General features: G+C 36.4%; 1 protein-coding gene across 4 annotated transcripts in view; it reads right to left on the bottom strand.

Annotated features, from left to right (window-relative positions):
• Positions 1-854: 854 nt before the first annotated feature.
• KCNAB1 (potassium voltage-gated channel subfamily A regulatory beta subunit 1) overlaps positions 855-16,980 on the bottom strand; it is a 181,071-nt gene continuing 164,945 nt past the window's right edge. For all 4 annotated transcript variants that reach the window (XM_072408008.1, XM_072408009.1, XM_072408010.1 and 1 more), the window contains 6 exons: positions 15,909-15,994; positions 15,362-15,482; positions 13,890-13,984; positions 12,127-12,247; positions 11,199-11,287; positions 855-6,234 (listed from right to left, as the gene is read on the bottom strand). In XM_072408008.1, coding sequence (XP_072264109.1) covers positions 6,145-6,234; positions 11,199-11,287; positions 12,127-12,247; positions 13,890-13,984; positions 15,362-15,482; positions 15,909-15,994 — 602 coding nt within the window. In that variant the 3' untranslated portion in view covers positions 855-6,144. The remainder of the gene's footprint in view (positions 6,235-11,198; positions 11,288-12,126; positions 12,248-13,889; positions 13,985-15,361; positions 15,483-15,908; positions 15,995-16,980) is intronic.

Below are 16,980 nucleotides of genomic sequence, written 5' to 3'. Positions count from 1 at the left end.
CTTTCCAACGACAAAAATTGCAAGTGTGTACGCAGCTTTACCCTTTTCCCTCCGCACATGGTTTGCAGTATGGGTCCTGTAGGACCAGCAGCCTTTATATTATTGACTCAATGATCTTTTTTTGTTTTTTTAATGCAGAGTTTATAGAAGGTTGGCGGAGATGCCAAAGATAGAGTGCACCTTAGTAGGCAGTGACTAGGCTGTGAATCATGGCAGGGAAATCATAATGCTGTAGTTGCCAAGAGATATAACTAGCAAGGGGACATCTAATTCCACTGTTTATTAGGCAAAATTTATTTCAGATGATAAAGTGCTTTTGGAACCTTAATGTCAGGTCTTTCTTCAATGTAAGAACCTCTGATACCTCTGGCACATAGTATTGCCAATCTCTTATGGCTCAACCTTTATACCAGGGGTTCCCCTATGTTAAAATGACTATATCCACAGCCCAAAGTACATTAGTGCGATGGTCAGTAGCAGAATGCCTCTTATATTGCTGGCTATTTTGAGGAATGTCACCCTTATAGAGAGCCACAAAGATCATTGGTGTCTCTTAAACTGACTTGAGAGTCACAAACTACACATTGCTCAAGGGACCCCTGGAAACCTCTGGAGAAATCCTAGGGTTCCATGGAACCCTAGTTGCGAAACATTGACTTAGACTAAGAAACAACCCACCTGCTAGTGCCTTCTTCGTGATACCTGTTCTGTATTAGGCAAGTAGATAATATTTTTAGCTTCACATTAATGCATTTGCAAATAGTAACATTTGTCACCTTCACTGCTTTTTTAATGTATGAAAATCATAAATTACATGACAGCAATATAGAATAAATAATAGGAACTACGTGTGATCTTTGGAGCAAACATGTTTTACTTAGAAATTACACCAAATGCCTTCTCTTATAAAATATACATGATCAAAAATACCATACTGTAGTCTTTACATTAATCAATACATCCAAATTATTTTATATTTTACAGATTAGGTACATTTAAGAAAAAAATATATCAAAATTGTGATCCTAGATTTTTCATAAAATCAGCAGTCATATGCAATAATTCTGCCATTTAGCATAAGTAAAAAGAAACATTGATGGATGATGGTAAGCTTCTAATAATCATTTATTGATGGTTTATTGATGGTAATCAATAATAATCATTTTGATAAAAGGTTTACACTGCTTTTCAGTTGTTAAGCCGACCTTTTAGTATTTGCATCCATAGGCATTCTTGATTGTGCTCCTCATAGATGGCAGAGCTGGCAATGTCAGTATGATGTACTAGGTGCAGCTGTAGCACAGATGGATGCTTGGCCTTGGTCATAACAGACTTGCTTCTGTTTATTGGCTTCCAGCTTTGAAGCCAGGCCTTTGTTTTCACTACTGCTGCACTCCTGAATCATATTTGTTCCAAGTCAGGCCGATTTGGTTCCTGGCTCATATTAGGGCACAGAAAAACAGCAGTGTGTGTTTGAGCCATACACTACCCCAACCAAGTGTTCCCTGCATCTAAAGAGACAAATTCAGACTGCTCTTACTCTTGTCTTTACCTTCAACCTAGAAATCAGTGTACTACTTAACCCTTTATGTTTTCTAGGGTAACAATACATTGATGATTGTAAATTACAGGAAAGTTTTAAGGACAATAACCAGGAACAAAATTAGGAAATTGCAGGGAAACTTGAAATATTTACTGTTCCAACACAGGTATAGTGCCCACCTATAAGCAATAGTTTCTATAAAGGTAATTTGTTTTATTCATGCAACCCATGAACCCAGAGCCTGTCTTCTTTTAGGTCTAGGATATTTCAATAAAATAATCTTCTGCCATATATTCGTGTACACCCACCCACCTTTGATTGTCCCTGCATCCTTTTCAAGCAAAAGTTTCTTAGTAATAAAGTTTCCAAGACATGTAAGCGATTGTCTTCAGCATCTACGTAACTGGAATATCAGTTTTGGGTTGACTGAACCTTTAGATAATACTTGGCCATATAAAATGTTTCATACAAAGGAATAAGGTAATTGGTCATTCCGCTTGAAAGCCATTTTCCACCTGCCAATGACTGTTCCAACTTCTCCTGTTGCATTCACCTAATGTAAAATACATACAAAAGCAAGACTGGAATTTGGTCCTGGTAATATAAGATTTCACTCCTACAAGAAATTGTGTGGAATGACCTTTTACCTGATCATTAGAAGTAGTCCATGCATATCATGTGTGGGCTGCAATGTTAAGGGTTGCACTAGTGAATCACCCAGTGTAACAACGTGATTAGCCATAAAATGTTTGCCTTTAGTCTATGCTAACTATAGTTTTTTTTGAATGTGGGTAACAGACATGTATATTAATTGCAGAAAGACAAAAAAAATCTTATGGTTGTTACAGCACTATATTTATAGATATGAATTAAATCACAGCTGTCCATGTAGCAAGCTTTGTATTAGCTGGGAAAGCCATGCAAGGTGTGTTTGTGGTCCTTTTGTTTTTCACAAACCTTATTCAATCCTGTCATATCATAAGCTGTTTCTCAAGTAGGTTTCAAGTGATCAATACCTTTATTACAAATCTTTGGCCATACCTTAAAAACCTCAGATTAGAACAGAAGACAGAATAAGTTACACTGGTCACAGATGGGAAACTTCCATTGCCAATACAAAGATTTCAGGTCTTTTTGTAATCTTAGTTTGGAAAAGTAAAATATAAATATGGTACAAGAGGCCTATCTAATATTTTTTTCTAAAGATTAAGGATAAGTCCACTTTTATACTGTTTAAGAAAGGTTAAAGATTTTCATTCTTTCCTGCTTTCCTCTGCTTAACAATACTGTGTGATTTTTACTATCCTATAAAACATAGTTTCACTTTTTTTCCCCAAAAAATGTTTTTCTCCCAATTACAGGACAATAGAGCCTTTCCTTCCATTAATATATTTTTTTCTGAGTTACAGCAGCACTGTGTAATTTATTATCAAAAAATACTGTACACACAATTTGTAATCAACTGTGATGTGTTAAACCTTTTATTTAAAGGCCTAACACCCAACAGTAGGACAAAAACTGTGATTGATTACCTGCAGTGCTGTGGAGTGGGCTGGTATGTCTTATGCAGTATCACAGGCTACATACACACATCAAATTATTCTCGTCCGATAATCGCCTCAGGACGAGAATCTGGTGTGTGTACAGCGCTTGTTCATGGGTCCGTCCTGGGGGATCCACGGATGACGGATAATCGTAATGAAGGGGAAAAAGCACAGCAAGGTGCAGCTCCGTCGTTCTTCTCCCTTCCCCTCCCCCCCTCTCCATAGAGCAGAACAGCGCTGTATGTACAGCTCGTTCATAAATCTTTCACTCTTGACGTTTGAAAGGATCATAAAAGATCCTTTATAACAACAATGATTGCATGGGTGTATGCAGCCATATTATCTGCTATGATTAATATTTGTGTAATGATGGGATGTGGGGGGCAAGATACTACTAGGCTCCTATGGCACTGTACTTGAAAAATAATGTGAATAGTATTGAGGAAAAACTGTACAGTAGTGTAAAGTCAAGATTTTAACTATTTGTATTAACAGGACCCTAAATGAATACATCAGTGTTACGGGTATTTGGTAGCACACTGGGAATGGCATAGTCAAGAAAAATCCTGCAGTGAGAAAAACCACTAAACTCATCACTGCAGAGCTATGTGGCTGTTAAAGGTTGAGTAGCCCCCAGCCAAGGTGGATTTATTGAATGTCAGCCATGTAGGAATAATAAAGACTTCCTGATGTCACCAAAATTATAAACCACTGCTTACTGTTTTTTGTGCTCTGGCCAGTGCCTGCTCACTGTGTTTCCTCTAGGAGTGGAGGGACACTATCACAAATCAGACCCATGCAGTAAGTAGTGAGATTTGGTATATTGCCAGATGTCTCTCCTGGAAATCAATCTATAAAGGCCTGGTAACAGTTGTTTTTTTTTATACATGCACAGCTGTGGATATATCATAGTGCTTTGATTTTATTGTTTCTTTCATTGTACTGGAAAACAATATCTGCCAATGTGTGCCTTGAATTTACTACAAATCATTGTGGTGGTATTGTTAAGTGTATTCTTATTGATGGGACACTATGGGCTATATTTATAAAACAGGGAATCAGGCATTTCTTCAAACATTCTCTTATAGGAATCTTCGGGACCATGTGTTTCAATAGCAGGACCGGATTCCCACAAGAGAATGGGATTATTATTATTACACAACACAACATTTTATGCAGCACAGTCCAAAGTCATGGCACTAGCTGTCCCTCAAAGAGGCTCACAATCAGATTCCCTGTTTTATAAACATAGCCCTAAAAACTATGTGATTATAGTAATATATGGAAAATGACTGCTCGTTTAACAAATCTGCAATATTAATTTTATATCTTAAAATTTGTTAACCCTATTCTTTTCAGTATGTTTGGCATCAGATCTCATTCTATAGTTTTCTTCAGCAAATATTTTTGTGACTATTGTAAAGTTTCTTACCTGGATTTCCTGCCAATTACAGCTTTTCATGTTACAAGCTAAATACACTAAGCCAATACTACTACTTAGCAGCAGTGTTGTCAGGCTGCCATGCAAGCGTCTTCAGCTAGTAGACTGCTTTTATGATGAACCTAATAAATGTCCCAACAGACAACCCAAGTGTACATGGCAGGCTGGCTGATAATTGAGAGAAAGGGATGTAACATTGTAAGTCTGCAAGGGGAGTTATGTTATTGACAGGATCTTAAGGTGCGAAATCTGCAACAGGGTCACAAAAAAATGATTTGTTGAAGAAACCTATATACAGTGACATGGTGCCAAATATACATTTCAAGTGAAAAGCCCTTTAGAGGACAACTAAACCTTTGGTACCAATACTAAGGAAAATATGACCTGATTACTGACCATTTATATATCCAAAGCAGTTCATCAAAACAATACCAGTGAACCGTACCTTTGGTACAAACTGCTCTTCCCATGGGGAGCCACACCGCCCTGCTGGGAGTTCTTCAGCCAGCACATGAACATTGTGGTCCTGTTTATTTCTTTGGGTAAAGCTGCTGGATGGTGCATTTATAGGTTTAGGAGGACCTGGTGATGAGGTTTAAAGAAATAAGGCCATGAAGTGCACAGCTGTGTCAGGGATGTAGGTGAGTATAGGGTAAAGTGGGTGGTATTATGGGAGGATGGGGTCACTGCAATTATTAGACAACATGTAGCAAAGGTACAGTTGTTCTTTAATGCTTGGATGAACTTCTTTAGGTCTGCTTTTCTTGACTTTTTTTTTTCTCAAGGAGAAACCCTTGAAATAACTTTCAAGTTTTAGGAACCCCTGATAATACCAGCAATATCCACAGCTTACATCCTCAGTGTGGTGGTCAGTGGGAAGAATGCCTCTTATACAGCTGGGCAGTGAAAAAACATCCTACTTACAGATATTCAAAAATATCATTTGTGTTTGTTAAACTGACCTGAGAGTCGAGAATTACTAAATGTTCAATCCCTAGCAGCCTTTGTAGGAACCATAAGGTTCCAGGTAACTGTGGTTGAGAAACACTGCTGTAGATAGATAAAATGGTCAGTAAGCAGGTCGTATTTATTACTTTATTTATGACATTTATGGGTAAATGTGATAGCTGGTAATAAACAACCAAAAGTAAAATAGAACTCCCACATTCCATGTCTTAGTGAATCAAAAAACCTTTTTTTTTTTTAATGAAATAAGTAAGTAATAATAACCATCTGAGGCTGATGCATAGTTTTTTAAAACCTTTTCCTGATATAATACAAATTGTATTTTCCCCACTGACCTCGCAGGACAACAATCCAATAATAAAACATATTGCATATTACAACTGTCTTCTATAAAATTTTTTCATGTGAAAAGTTCTAGAACCTTAGTATCCCAGCATAAGCAGTATGCATGAAGGTAAATGTTAAGAAACAGGTACAAAGAATAGTCAAACTTTTAGAGTTTCTCTTATGTGCTTCTAAGTTTAGGAGTCAAGTGGTAGCAATCTCCGGTCATGACAAGTACTGGAGCAAGGGAATCCATTAAACATAGGCATCCAGTATCATATACAGGGCACTATTATAACCATGCATTCCACTCTTCATGCACTGGGTTATGATCTGTAGTCCTTTTTGCTGTATGGCTTGTTTCCCAGAATGTTGTCAACTTCATTAACAATATGTGACGTCATCTTTGGAAGAACCTAAGAACAATAAAACATAACAAAGAATACAGTAATAGTTACCCCACAGTGCTGGTTTAAGATATACTACTATTAAAATGATGCATGCAATTAGGTTATTTAGGGCGTTAGAACCTCTGTCAGCTTTTTATTGATTGTGGGTTACCAAAGCACATCCTTTTCTTCCACTAGATTTCCTTAGTCTTATGGGTTCTGTAGTAGCCAGCATCATTGAGCCAACTTCCTCCTAGCCCAGTGGGCCTGCCTCATGTGTTAGTGTCCTGTTTTGAGCTTGCTGCTTCTTCATATATCACAAGATTTACTACAATGTAATAACTACAATAGGCAGTAAAGGAAGAAATAGGATAGAAGTGCAAGGGTTTAGTTCCTGACAGTTATACTTAATAGTCAACAAGCAATATTCATAAACAAAAGAATGATCAGCCTTATTCACTAGGTGAATAATTACGGTGGACCAGCTTACAATCAGGATGATTCCCTTAAACATTAGAAATCCACTCTTGCAGACTAGACAGCAGACTAGACATAGTTTTCCTATGGAAAATTGTACATCAAAGTAAGAGGACGAGTCTCAAGTCCCAACGCATTTAGCCCTCTGGGCTTCCTCAGGAGATATTAGAGAACCCACAGGTAACTGCAAGGTATGGGTGTTTCTCCTGAAAAAATAAACGTCTAGTAGTCCATGTGGATAGGAAGTAGAATAAGGTCTGACAGGAAAAATAGAACAAAAATGCTGAGAAGAACTTTCTGTGTAGTGAGATTATGAAGAATCTTGAACTGGCTAAGAATACAATCCCTGGTGGCTAGTGGGATCGCAGGAGATTGTTCCTGCCTGAAACTTGACTCCTTCTCTTCTATCTGATTTCTTCCTCTATTGTTCCATTTTGGGGTTTGCAGAACTTCACAAAACAAAATTCTTCTGATAACCATACACCAAAACTAAAAATCTACCATTGTTCTTTATAGGTACGTTGCTCTGTGTGGTTTCCCTGAATGCCCTTCACCAGGTGGGGAGATGGTTTGATGCCCACTCTCCTTTCTTTTACATTAGTAATTTTAATGTTGAGATTTAGCACGTTGATATTGGGATAATGATCCAATTCCCTGATATCCAATACCAAAAGAATATGATTTTTGAATTAATATGTTTTGTTTGATTTGTGTTTTGTTATCCAATTTGCAGAGCACAAAAAGTTGTGTGTGGACCAAACTCCTAATTCCTCCTGTAAGACCTAAAGAATTACAGCAATTGTCAATACCATTGCTTTACATTGCTCACTTAGATCTTTGTAGTCATAGAGTCTCATTATGACATCAAAATATAAATGGTTTATTGGTTCTTAGTAAACCAGCAAGGCTAATTCTACATATACTTCATTTATTACTACAGTGAAACTAAATTGGTGCCATTTGGCATATCTGAAAAGTATTTCATGGTTGTCCCTTTTCTTTAAAAGTGCAAGTGATATATGGTAAAACTTTACCATATGATCTAAAAGGTGGGCGGACATGCTTTTTGATGCACAGCACACTCTTCAACAGTAAAAGATTGTTACCTGTCTATCGCAATCCTCTTTACTATGTACACTAGGCTATGTACACCATGCTTACCTAATAGCCAAGAAGGTTTTAGGGCTTCCTGGCCATATTTAATTGTTGATGAGGCAAAAAATATAAAGCTGTACCCTCACAGTGTCTGGTTTCAGAATAACTATAGCCAGAAACCAATATTCAGGATATTGGTTTCTGGCTATAATTATTCTGAAACCAGACACTGTGAAGGTGGAGCTTTATATTTTTGCCTCATCAACAATTAAATATGGCTAGGAAGCCCTAAAACCTTCTCAGTCCAGTGGACAAAATCAATAAATACCTCCCTATTTAAGGTTGATACTTACAGATGCTTAAAAGGTAAGTCTGCTGTTGCTCATAAACACAATGCATGCTAATAACTAACTACATGGTGCAGCCACTATTAGACAACCACTGTGCATAACACATTATGGCCAGGCTCCCAGGGTCACCTAAACTGAAACCAATCAACACATGTGGGTTAAAATAGATAAAGCTAATAATGAGAGGGATCAGCAAGCTTGAAGAAGTGACTGTCCAAATGATAAATGCCTATGTAGGCTTTAACTAAAGGCCATTAAACATATCTTCATTTCAATGTCTATCATAGCAAATATATATCATTACAAAGAGAAGCAGCACCAGTTATTGTTTTTCAATTAGATAAAATGAATAACGGTAACAATTTATTTAACCTTCTCTAAAGTATTTATTGGTTAAAGTATTTCTATAAAGTTATTGTACGTATTGCATTTTTATTTCCACCAATTAACTATTCCTAGCTGTTTTTCCTGTGCTTTTGTTATTTAGATAATGAGGCATAATAATTACACATAGTAACTGTATATTTAAAAAGGATTTGTGTAGAACAGGAAGTTTGTGCGTGGTGATCTTGTTGTAGATGGAGCCTGTTTTCATCAGAGGATTTGTTAAACAAGTTTTCTATGGCAGACTTGTGCTGTGTTCTGTGCATTGTATCAGCAGAGAATAAAGTGCATGAAAGGAAAGCTCATTGAGCCCAGCTGGTAAGCAGCAGCATGCGGGTAACAACAAAGGGAATGCATGTATGTAAGTATATTTCTACTGTTTAATGAATGGGAAAGCAGAAAGAATCACAAGCTACAAAATTGGCATTTACACATTTATAGTTATTTCCTGAGAAACGTATGCATAAACATAAACAAGTGATATGCTAACAAGATGCAGCAAATATAGATCATTGGGACTTTCCAATGTACAGGTAAAATCAGTTTTTTTCATTACTGTTCTGCTTACTTCCATGTCAATTCTCCTTCATCTTTCAGAAGAATAATAGGTTGCATACTTAAAAAATGTTTACCTTTGCTATGGGCTACAAATTCAAACAAATATATTTGTTTCTTTTCAAATAGGCCACAGTGGATTGAGAGAATCATTAGAGTAAAAAAATGATATCATGATTCTGTAATCCCATATAGTGTTGTGTAATATATATATATATATATATATATATATATATATATATATACACACACACACACAGGAAATTATAACTAAATATCTTTTCTAATACTATTCCACAGCCAACAAGGGTTTTATTCAATTATTTCACCTTTGTTTGTACACAATATTGATACTACTTACCCAGGATTTATACATCTATCAAATTAAAAAAATGTGTCAATGTTGGATGTAAGCTGAATAAATTGTGTGTGAAAATATTTCTAAATGACCCTTTTGTGGGTCCTGGTAGTTTTAATAAAACCAGAATTATTATCCTTATAATTGTCTTTCCACTATGCTTAGACTTGTGTTAGGTCAGCAGAAAAGATTTATACCCAATACAAGCTAGAAGGGAAATAGGAGGGAGGTATAAAATATGGCAACCTGACATTTTCCAGAACAATAGTAAAATAAATGTCCAATTAATGCCTTAGAGGTGGCAGATGGAATTTAAGCCAGGAGTCCTGAGTTATGATATCAAAGCTTAACCCTATTAAAGGATTCAGATGTGAGAATACTCAGGAGAGCGTATGATTTCCTACCTTTACAATCTTGTTACATTAAAATGTATAATTGATCCATACTCGAGATCATTATTCACTCTAGGGTTCTACTTTTTAAATGTGTGATACCAAGGGGAAGGAACACAAACGCAAGCTGCCTTTATAAAGTTAATTTAAAGAGAGCTTGACTACAAAGTAGGATAGAACTGTAGCAGTAGGATCTTCTACTAAGACCCCAGTAAAATTAAAGGCGCCAGCTACTGGCTCAGACCATCAGACTCCATATACAACTAACAAATGAAGTTAACAAATCTTCTAAAGTATACCTTTAAGTTAAAAGTAAGAGTTTGACTCATATGTAACCAATATAGTGGTTGAATATACTACTTGAAAAAAAGAAGAAAGGAGGCAGAACAGAAGGCTTTTACAGTGGCACTCTGTAGAGATTAATAAAAAAACTTGTACAAAAACATTAAGTATATGTGGTTGCACATATAACAAGGTACACCTTTAACTCAATAAGTCTAAATGGTACTTCAATGGTATAGTAATAGGTCTCCTTGCCCGACGCGTTTCGCCCTTTTGTTGGGCTTCTTCAGGGGATACAAAGAAAATTATGAAGTGCAGACTTGAGGTATAGCCGCTATAGCTGCTTGGAAACTTAGATTTTTCCAATGTGTACTTAAAAAAAAAAAAAAAAAAAACATGGTCCATTTCAATAGAAAAGAATACCATGGATGGCTGTTACGTTGACACTTGCTTGTAAGTGTTCCCAGGTGGGGAGTTAGATATAATATGCCAAAAATATTTTAAAGCAGGTTGGGTAAAGTAGAAAACTGATAAAAGGACATATTAGTGTAATATAGGTTATTTTTTAAGACATATTAGGTATATTGGAGGACTGATAGCATAGCATATTAATGTGATATCATTAGGGACGACCGGAGACGCAGCAACCTTTTTACAGGTTTTATCACATCAACATGCTAGTCAGGTTTACCTGCGTTTCTCCTTTTTAGTTCCCCTATGGCCATTCTTTTTTTTCTTTTTAGTGGTTGATTGGGTAATAGTCAGTACAAGTTATTTTACTACTTGTTAACAATAAGTAATTTAAGTAATAAATTAATGTCCATAATCTGTGCATAGGTGGCCTTTAAGGTTCACTTTTTACATTAGTACATTTCCAGTAGAATAATATCTGACATGTAAAGTGAACCTATACCATCTTAATATGTGCAGTGTGTGGCCCAACATGCAGAATAGGACTCTGTGTGCATAAAGTACAACCCAAAGTAAGCAGGCCCCAGACATTTTCCTACACAGTTGTCTACACATCCCCCAAGGTTGCATAATTCTTTTATCCCTACCATATTTATTCAGTCATTATGCACTCATAACTTCTCATACCTGAATAGCTCCCAGATTTTCTACAAGTTGTTCTGGATTGGAAGAACCTAACAGGACAGAACTTACTCCTTCATTCCGCAGGCACCAAGCTGCAAAGTAAAGTTATTGCAGTTTTAGTTGTACTATAGTCATTATTTTGGAACAGCAATCATTAGGTCATACAAGTTTAAATATATAAAGTACATCTGTTGAGTAATATTTATTAGCTGATGAAATTACATATGAAGACATTAAGAGGTTTGTAGTTTCATATCCAATTTTTCTGGAATGCATTATGATTTTATACACCAAAATTTTATTTTTTTTTGGCTCCATATACAATATCCATATACATATACGATAACCAAAGACATCATTTGCTATAGCAAAAAACAAAACAAAAAAACAATGTGCAATTTGCAGGAGTCCTCGTCAACTGTCTTTGACTGGTTCATCTTTGATTAGTTACTCCAGGTCACTACAGATTACTGCTTTTCGTTTCATCATGTTTTTAAGACTACCAAGTATAAGCTCTGGGAGAATTAACTGACAGTCTTGGACAAACAAGCAGCAGCAGTATGTGCACTAGATCACAGATGTTTACCCATGGATATTTGCCCATGAACTGCTTACAGCATCCTTCAAACTTAAATTTATAGTTTCCTTGAGTTTTTCTTTTAAGATTCTTGTATATGAAGTAATAGGCCTGATATAATAAAGCTCTCCAAGGCTGCAGAGGATACACTTTCATCAGTGAAACTGGGTGATCCAACAAACCCGCAATGGATTTCTTTAAAATAATTTGCTGTTTGTTAGCAAAGCTTTTTAATTCTGGACCAGATCTATTCCAGGTTTGCTGGATCACCCAACCTCAGTGATTAAAGTGTATCCTCTCCTGCCTTGGAGAGCTTTACTAAATCAGATCCAATGTCTAAACACATCAACGTACCTACTGCAAGTTGTGGCAAAGTGCACCCAAGGCGTTCTGCAATTGGTACCAAGTCTTTCAGTTTGGACTGTTGTTTCCGACCTTCTTCACTCAGTATTTTGTCCTTTAGCCACTGATAGCACTGGTAGACATAACAGAAATAGAAATCAACATACAACTGAATGAAAAAAAATTACAAAATGAATAGGAATGAGTGAGAATAATTGACCAATTTCAGATAACATTTGGATTTAGCAAATGTACATATAACTGGTAAGTATAAGCATTGGTCAATCTGAAAATCAAGTTTGCATTTTACTTTTCCTGTTTTACTGTTTTTGAGAACACATATCAGCTCTGTACTAAGTATAAATGCTTGTGTTTCCACAATGATTTATTACTATTGTTTCTACTGTAATATATCATCCACCACTTGGTGCACTGAAACATTTACAGGTTTTTAATATACTGCACGAAAGTGGAGAACGTTGTATTATAAACATATATCTTTCAAGTACTATATGCCCCATTATTACCCCTGGAGCTCTATTCTGCAGAACAGTATTGGTATTTGTCTGGTGATGGGCCATGTGTGTTTTTCAGGCTCTTCTTACTGAAATACTGATCTGATGCTGCATATTGGCTTGTATTAACAGGAAGTTGCATGAAATAAACAATAACTAAAACAAAAAAAAAAGAATGCCATTTTCTGCCTGGCTTATATCAAACAGCTGCCCTGTTAGAAGCGTACCTCGGAGAGCACCCAATGATGGTAAGACCGTTTGTCTTCCAGAGAACACTTGTTTTCATCAGACATCTAAAATGCATTTGTTCCCAGCTGACTCTCTGCTTGCTGAGTACATATGGACAGGCAGATTCATCGAGAATATTAAATTAGCATTTTGCTTTATGAAGTTACATGAAAATGTCTGTAGCACATTAGTTCCATTTTCCACAGCTGCTGATATATGCTGCGTGATAATTAAACTAATATACTGTGAGCAGATTAATGAGTGATTCTCTTCCAGGGACAAATGTTTAGAAGAAAATAACTAAGAAAACATTATCCAAGGATTCAAAGTAACCATATTCAGAAAAGAGAAAATCGGCACAGGTTGACAATCAAAAATCCAGCAACCTCTGGACCTGAGGAGTGTCGGATTTTCAAAAATTCAGATTTTTTTTTAAAGTTATACTTACCTCCACACACAGGCCAGCCTTCCTCTCGCAGCACCCGTGGACATCTGGCACAGTTCCAGAGAGCAGGCACCAGGGACGTCTCAGCATGTATTTAGTTTAGCAAGCAAGATCTAACAGCTGTTTCTGCAGAACAGCGCCATCAAAACATAAGTGGCCAAACAGTGTACTGCAGTCCCTGTATTGAAAATGCGATCCGAAATTCATGCCAGTAAACCGAAAGAACTGGATTATTGATGCACAGATTTTCAATTGTCAACCTGTACAATTGTATGTAAATCCTTAACAATGGTTATATTTTACTGGCTCCCTTGATAAATATGCCATTAAAAACACTTTGCTATATGTGTTCAATAGGTGCAACACTTCCTGTTTCATCACAAGCAGTCTAGCTCTACCATTTTTTGTTTTGGTCTTATAGTGCCTTTACTGTGGAGTCCATGGTAGGGTAAGAGTTTGAGTAATTAACAAAAGACAGCTGGGGAAATGAGCACATTTCTGTGTACATAAAAGTAAGTGTACATATACTACACAGATACACTGAATCTTTTTTTTTACTTTGTCCTGACATCCTGACACAATATTACCTTTAGTGATGCCCGGGTACTTTCAGGAACCCCATTCTCATATTTTCCAGATATGATGCCACAGGCAAGGGGGGACCATGTCATTGCACCAACACCTGTAAAACAGAATTATTTCAGATTTCCTCTTCAGAATTTAATGGGGGGAACTCTTAAATAAATGTGATAAAAAGAACATTATAAAACATGTGTCTAATATATTACTTCTAAACAACAGCTATTATTAAGGTCTTTTCAATGTGACTTTCCAAGGAAAATCACACATGCTGATTACATTGTGCATTGTGCCATCTGGCAACTCTCCAAAGTCTTGTAAGTCTTGTAAGCCTCCCTCCTATGAAAATAATATCATGTGCTCTACATTGTTGCTTGTCCAAAACTTGTACTGGATGTGTGTGGCTAATGTAACACTTATGATTTCAATGTACTGCTCCACGTCACCCAGTGAACATTGCTCCCTCGTTGGCAGGAATGCAGCAGAATACTCAGAATTATTCAGAAATATATATTAGCAAAAAGCTGTTGAGTGATATTATACTGGTCCAGCTTTCCAGGAAGCAACATGAAAATCAAATTTGTAGCACAGGTTTGACATTTTTTTTACACTTCTGTTTTCCTAAGAGAAAGAAAATGTAAAAAATAAAATTATTATACTATTATCTTGTTTTTGCTGAGCAAGAAATAGTGGCCATGTCTTTGTTTATTTTCATTAAAATTACCTTCTATGATAAATAAACATTGGTACTTCTACATAAACAGGCTTACAGGGGTACAATGTTTTGAAAATCATTCATTGTCCATTAAAGCCCAGCAAACAATCCCCTGATATAAGTGAATCTTCTCAGGTATGGTTTAGCAAGAATTTTGCAAAAACCTCACTGAATTCCAGGGAAACCCCAACTCAGTGCCAAGCTCCATTGAAACCTATGGGAGACAAATCTTGATATATAATTATGGAATTTTTTTTTAGACGACTAGGCTGTCAAGAAAGGCATGGGGAGCACAGTAATGCCACAGGGGACATGTTACAATACAAAACACAATACATGTTTTCAATATAAGTGGAGAGGAGTTTCTTCTATCTAATGCCTTTCCCTTTGCTAAGAAACATTGTTCCCCAATGCTAAAAAACAAGCTTATCTTACCACACATCCTTACTCAAAAAAAGCATGTGTTAGAGGCCAGCCTGATTGTGGACCACAAAGGGCCCCTTTTAAAACAAGGTGACCGGATATCCTCTCCCTGTTAGGGCAATAGGTACAGGGATACATTTATACCCCTAGTAGACATTCAAATACCCTTATGAAGAACACAACATGGTCAGTGACCAAATTATATAACATCTTAGCAAACAGGAAGCATGTTCTTTCTTAAAATCATGCATTTTCAGCTAAGCCTCAGTGTCACCTACTACCGGTAGATCTCAGCGAGGAGACATTGTTCACACCTATACTACAATGCAATTTAGGACTTACCTATTTTGTGATACAACTCAGGCAGTTGGATTTCCACCTTCTCTCTTTGAAAGAGATGATATTCCGCTTGTTCACACACTGGAGGTATCAGGTTGAACTGTCTGGCTACTGAATATGCTTCCTGGAAGCAAGCAATAAGATAATTAGTGTAAAGTACCTAGTAGCTATCCAATACCTATACATTTACCTGTGCAAAGGTTTTAACTCTGTACATAACTGCCGCCTTATTACACAGCCAAGAAGATCACTATGCTACTTCTTTGCTAAATAATCATGGTGATATCATTAAGTGAATATGGTAACTCCGATAAGCAGGCAGGAGGCAAAAATTAACTAAGGAAGTTGAATTTCTGGGCCAAGAAATAAATGTGTCACCTGCCTGGCTATGTAGTGTGATGGAGGTCTGTAAATCAGAAGACTTAACAGAATTACTAACCAATTATAGACTATTGTAGAAAAGTATTAAGAAAAATACAAATATATATAAATATTTACTGTACTGGGAAAAGTAATTAGAAAAAATAAGTAATAATTAGTCATACTTTACCATAATTTCCATTGCACTCCAACGTGATGTCCCCCAGTACATTGCCATTCCTTGATTAATCACATAGGACATTGCCCTGACAATTTCTAGAAAAAAGAAAAAAAGAAATGTTTTGTATTTAGCACAACACATTTTAGGAGTTTATCCAATTTTACACTGTAGGCAAAGCCATCAGCTAATCTGGTTATATGTAGGCAAATATGTCTTTCTGCATAGAAATTGGGTTCAATATAAGGAAAGCAGGTGTCCGCATGTTCTATGGTGTACCATGATTGGAGCTGAATATATTCAATGAATCTTACAACAAACAAACCAGGCAATGTAAGAAGATGATATATATTCTAGTTTTATGTTGTTTTCCTGCTGCAGCTAGACAGTTACCCACATCTTCTTCACATGCATTCCACAGCACATGGAACGCAACTGAAACATACTAATATATTAGGCATTCATTTTGGTTTATATATTCAGACACAAGCAAATGGCATTTATACTTCCAATAACAACATTTTAATTAAATAAACTTGTACTGGTATTATTTTGTAAAATGAAAGCATTTCAAGCTAAATTGTAAACTGGACTCTTAGTAACCAACAGAGCAACTTTTTGGCCTTTGCAGTCTAACTAAATTTATTAGCTTCTTTTAAAAAATCAATTGTTTTCTCAGCCCCATTTATTTGCTGATTTACACCCACAGGGCAGCATAAGGATTGAACTATTAATCTTGGAGCTTTGTACATCAGTAGTTGACAGATGAGCCTCAAGGGGGCAGTGTTGTAACAAATCTGTATTTCTCTTAGTGATAGACCTAATCACAGCTGCATGGGTTTTATTACAGCACACATAAAGCATGCATAATGTATATTGTTTAGAGGAATCTATGGTCAGAGAAACACAAGACCTGCCATGCTTCTGAAACTGCTGGTTGACTGGCTACTGTTAGTTTGGTACTTGGAGTCACTTACCTGGAACAAGTACACAGAAGAGGGTAATTTATCTTTTCATTCATTTATCACTAAATTTGTTCCTGATCAATGGTTCAGAAGCTGGCCCCACCTCTATAGTGTAAGGA

This window comes from Pyxicephalus adspersus, chromosome 4, assembly GCF_032062135.1.
Source record: "Pyxicephalus adspersus chromosome 4, UCB_Pads_2.0, whole genome shotgun sequence".
Classification (NCBI taxonomy): domain Eukaryota; kingdom Metazoa; phylum Chordata; class Amphibia; order Anura; family Pyxicephalidae; genus Pyxicephalus; species Pyxicephalus adspersus.
The sequence above is the reverse complement of the archived record's forward strand: the minus strand, read 5'-3'. Positions and strand labels throughout refer to the sequence as shown.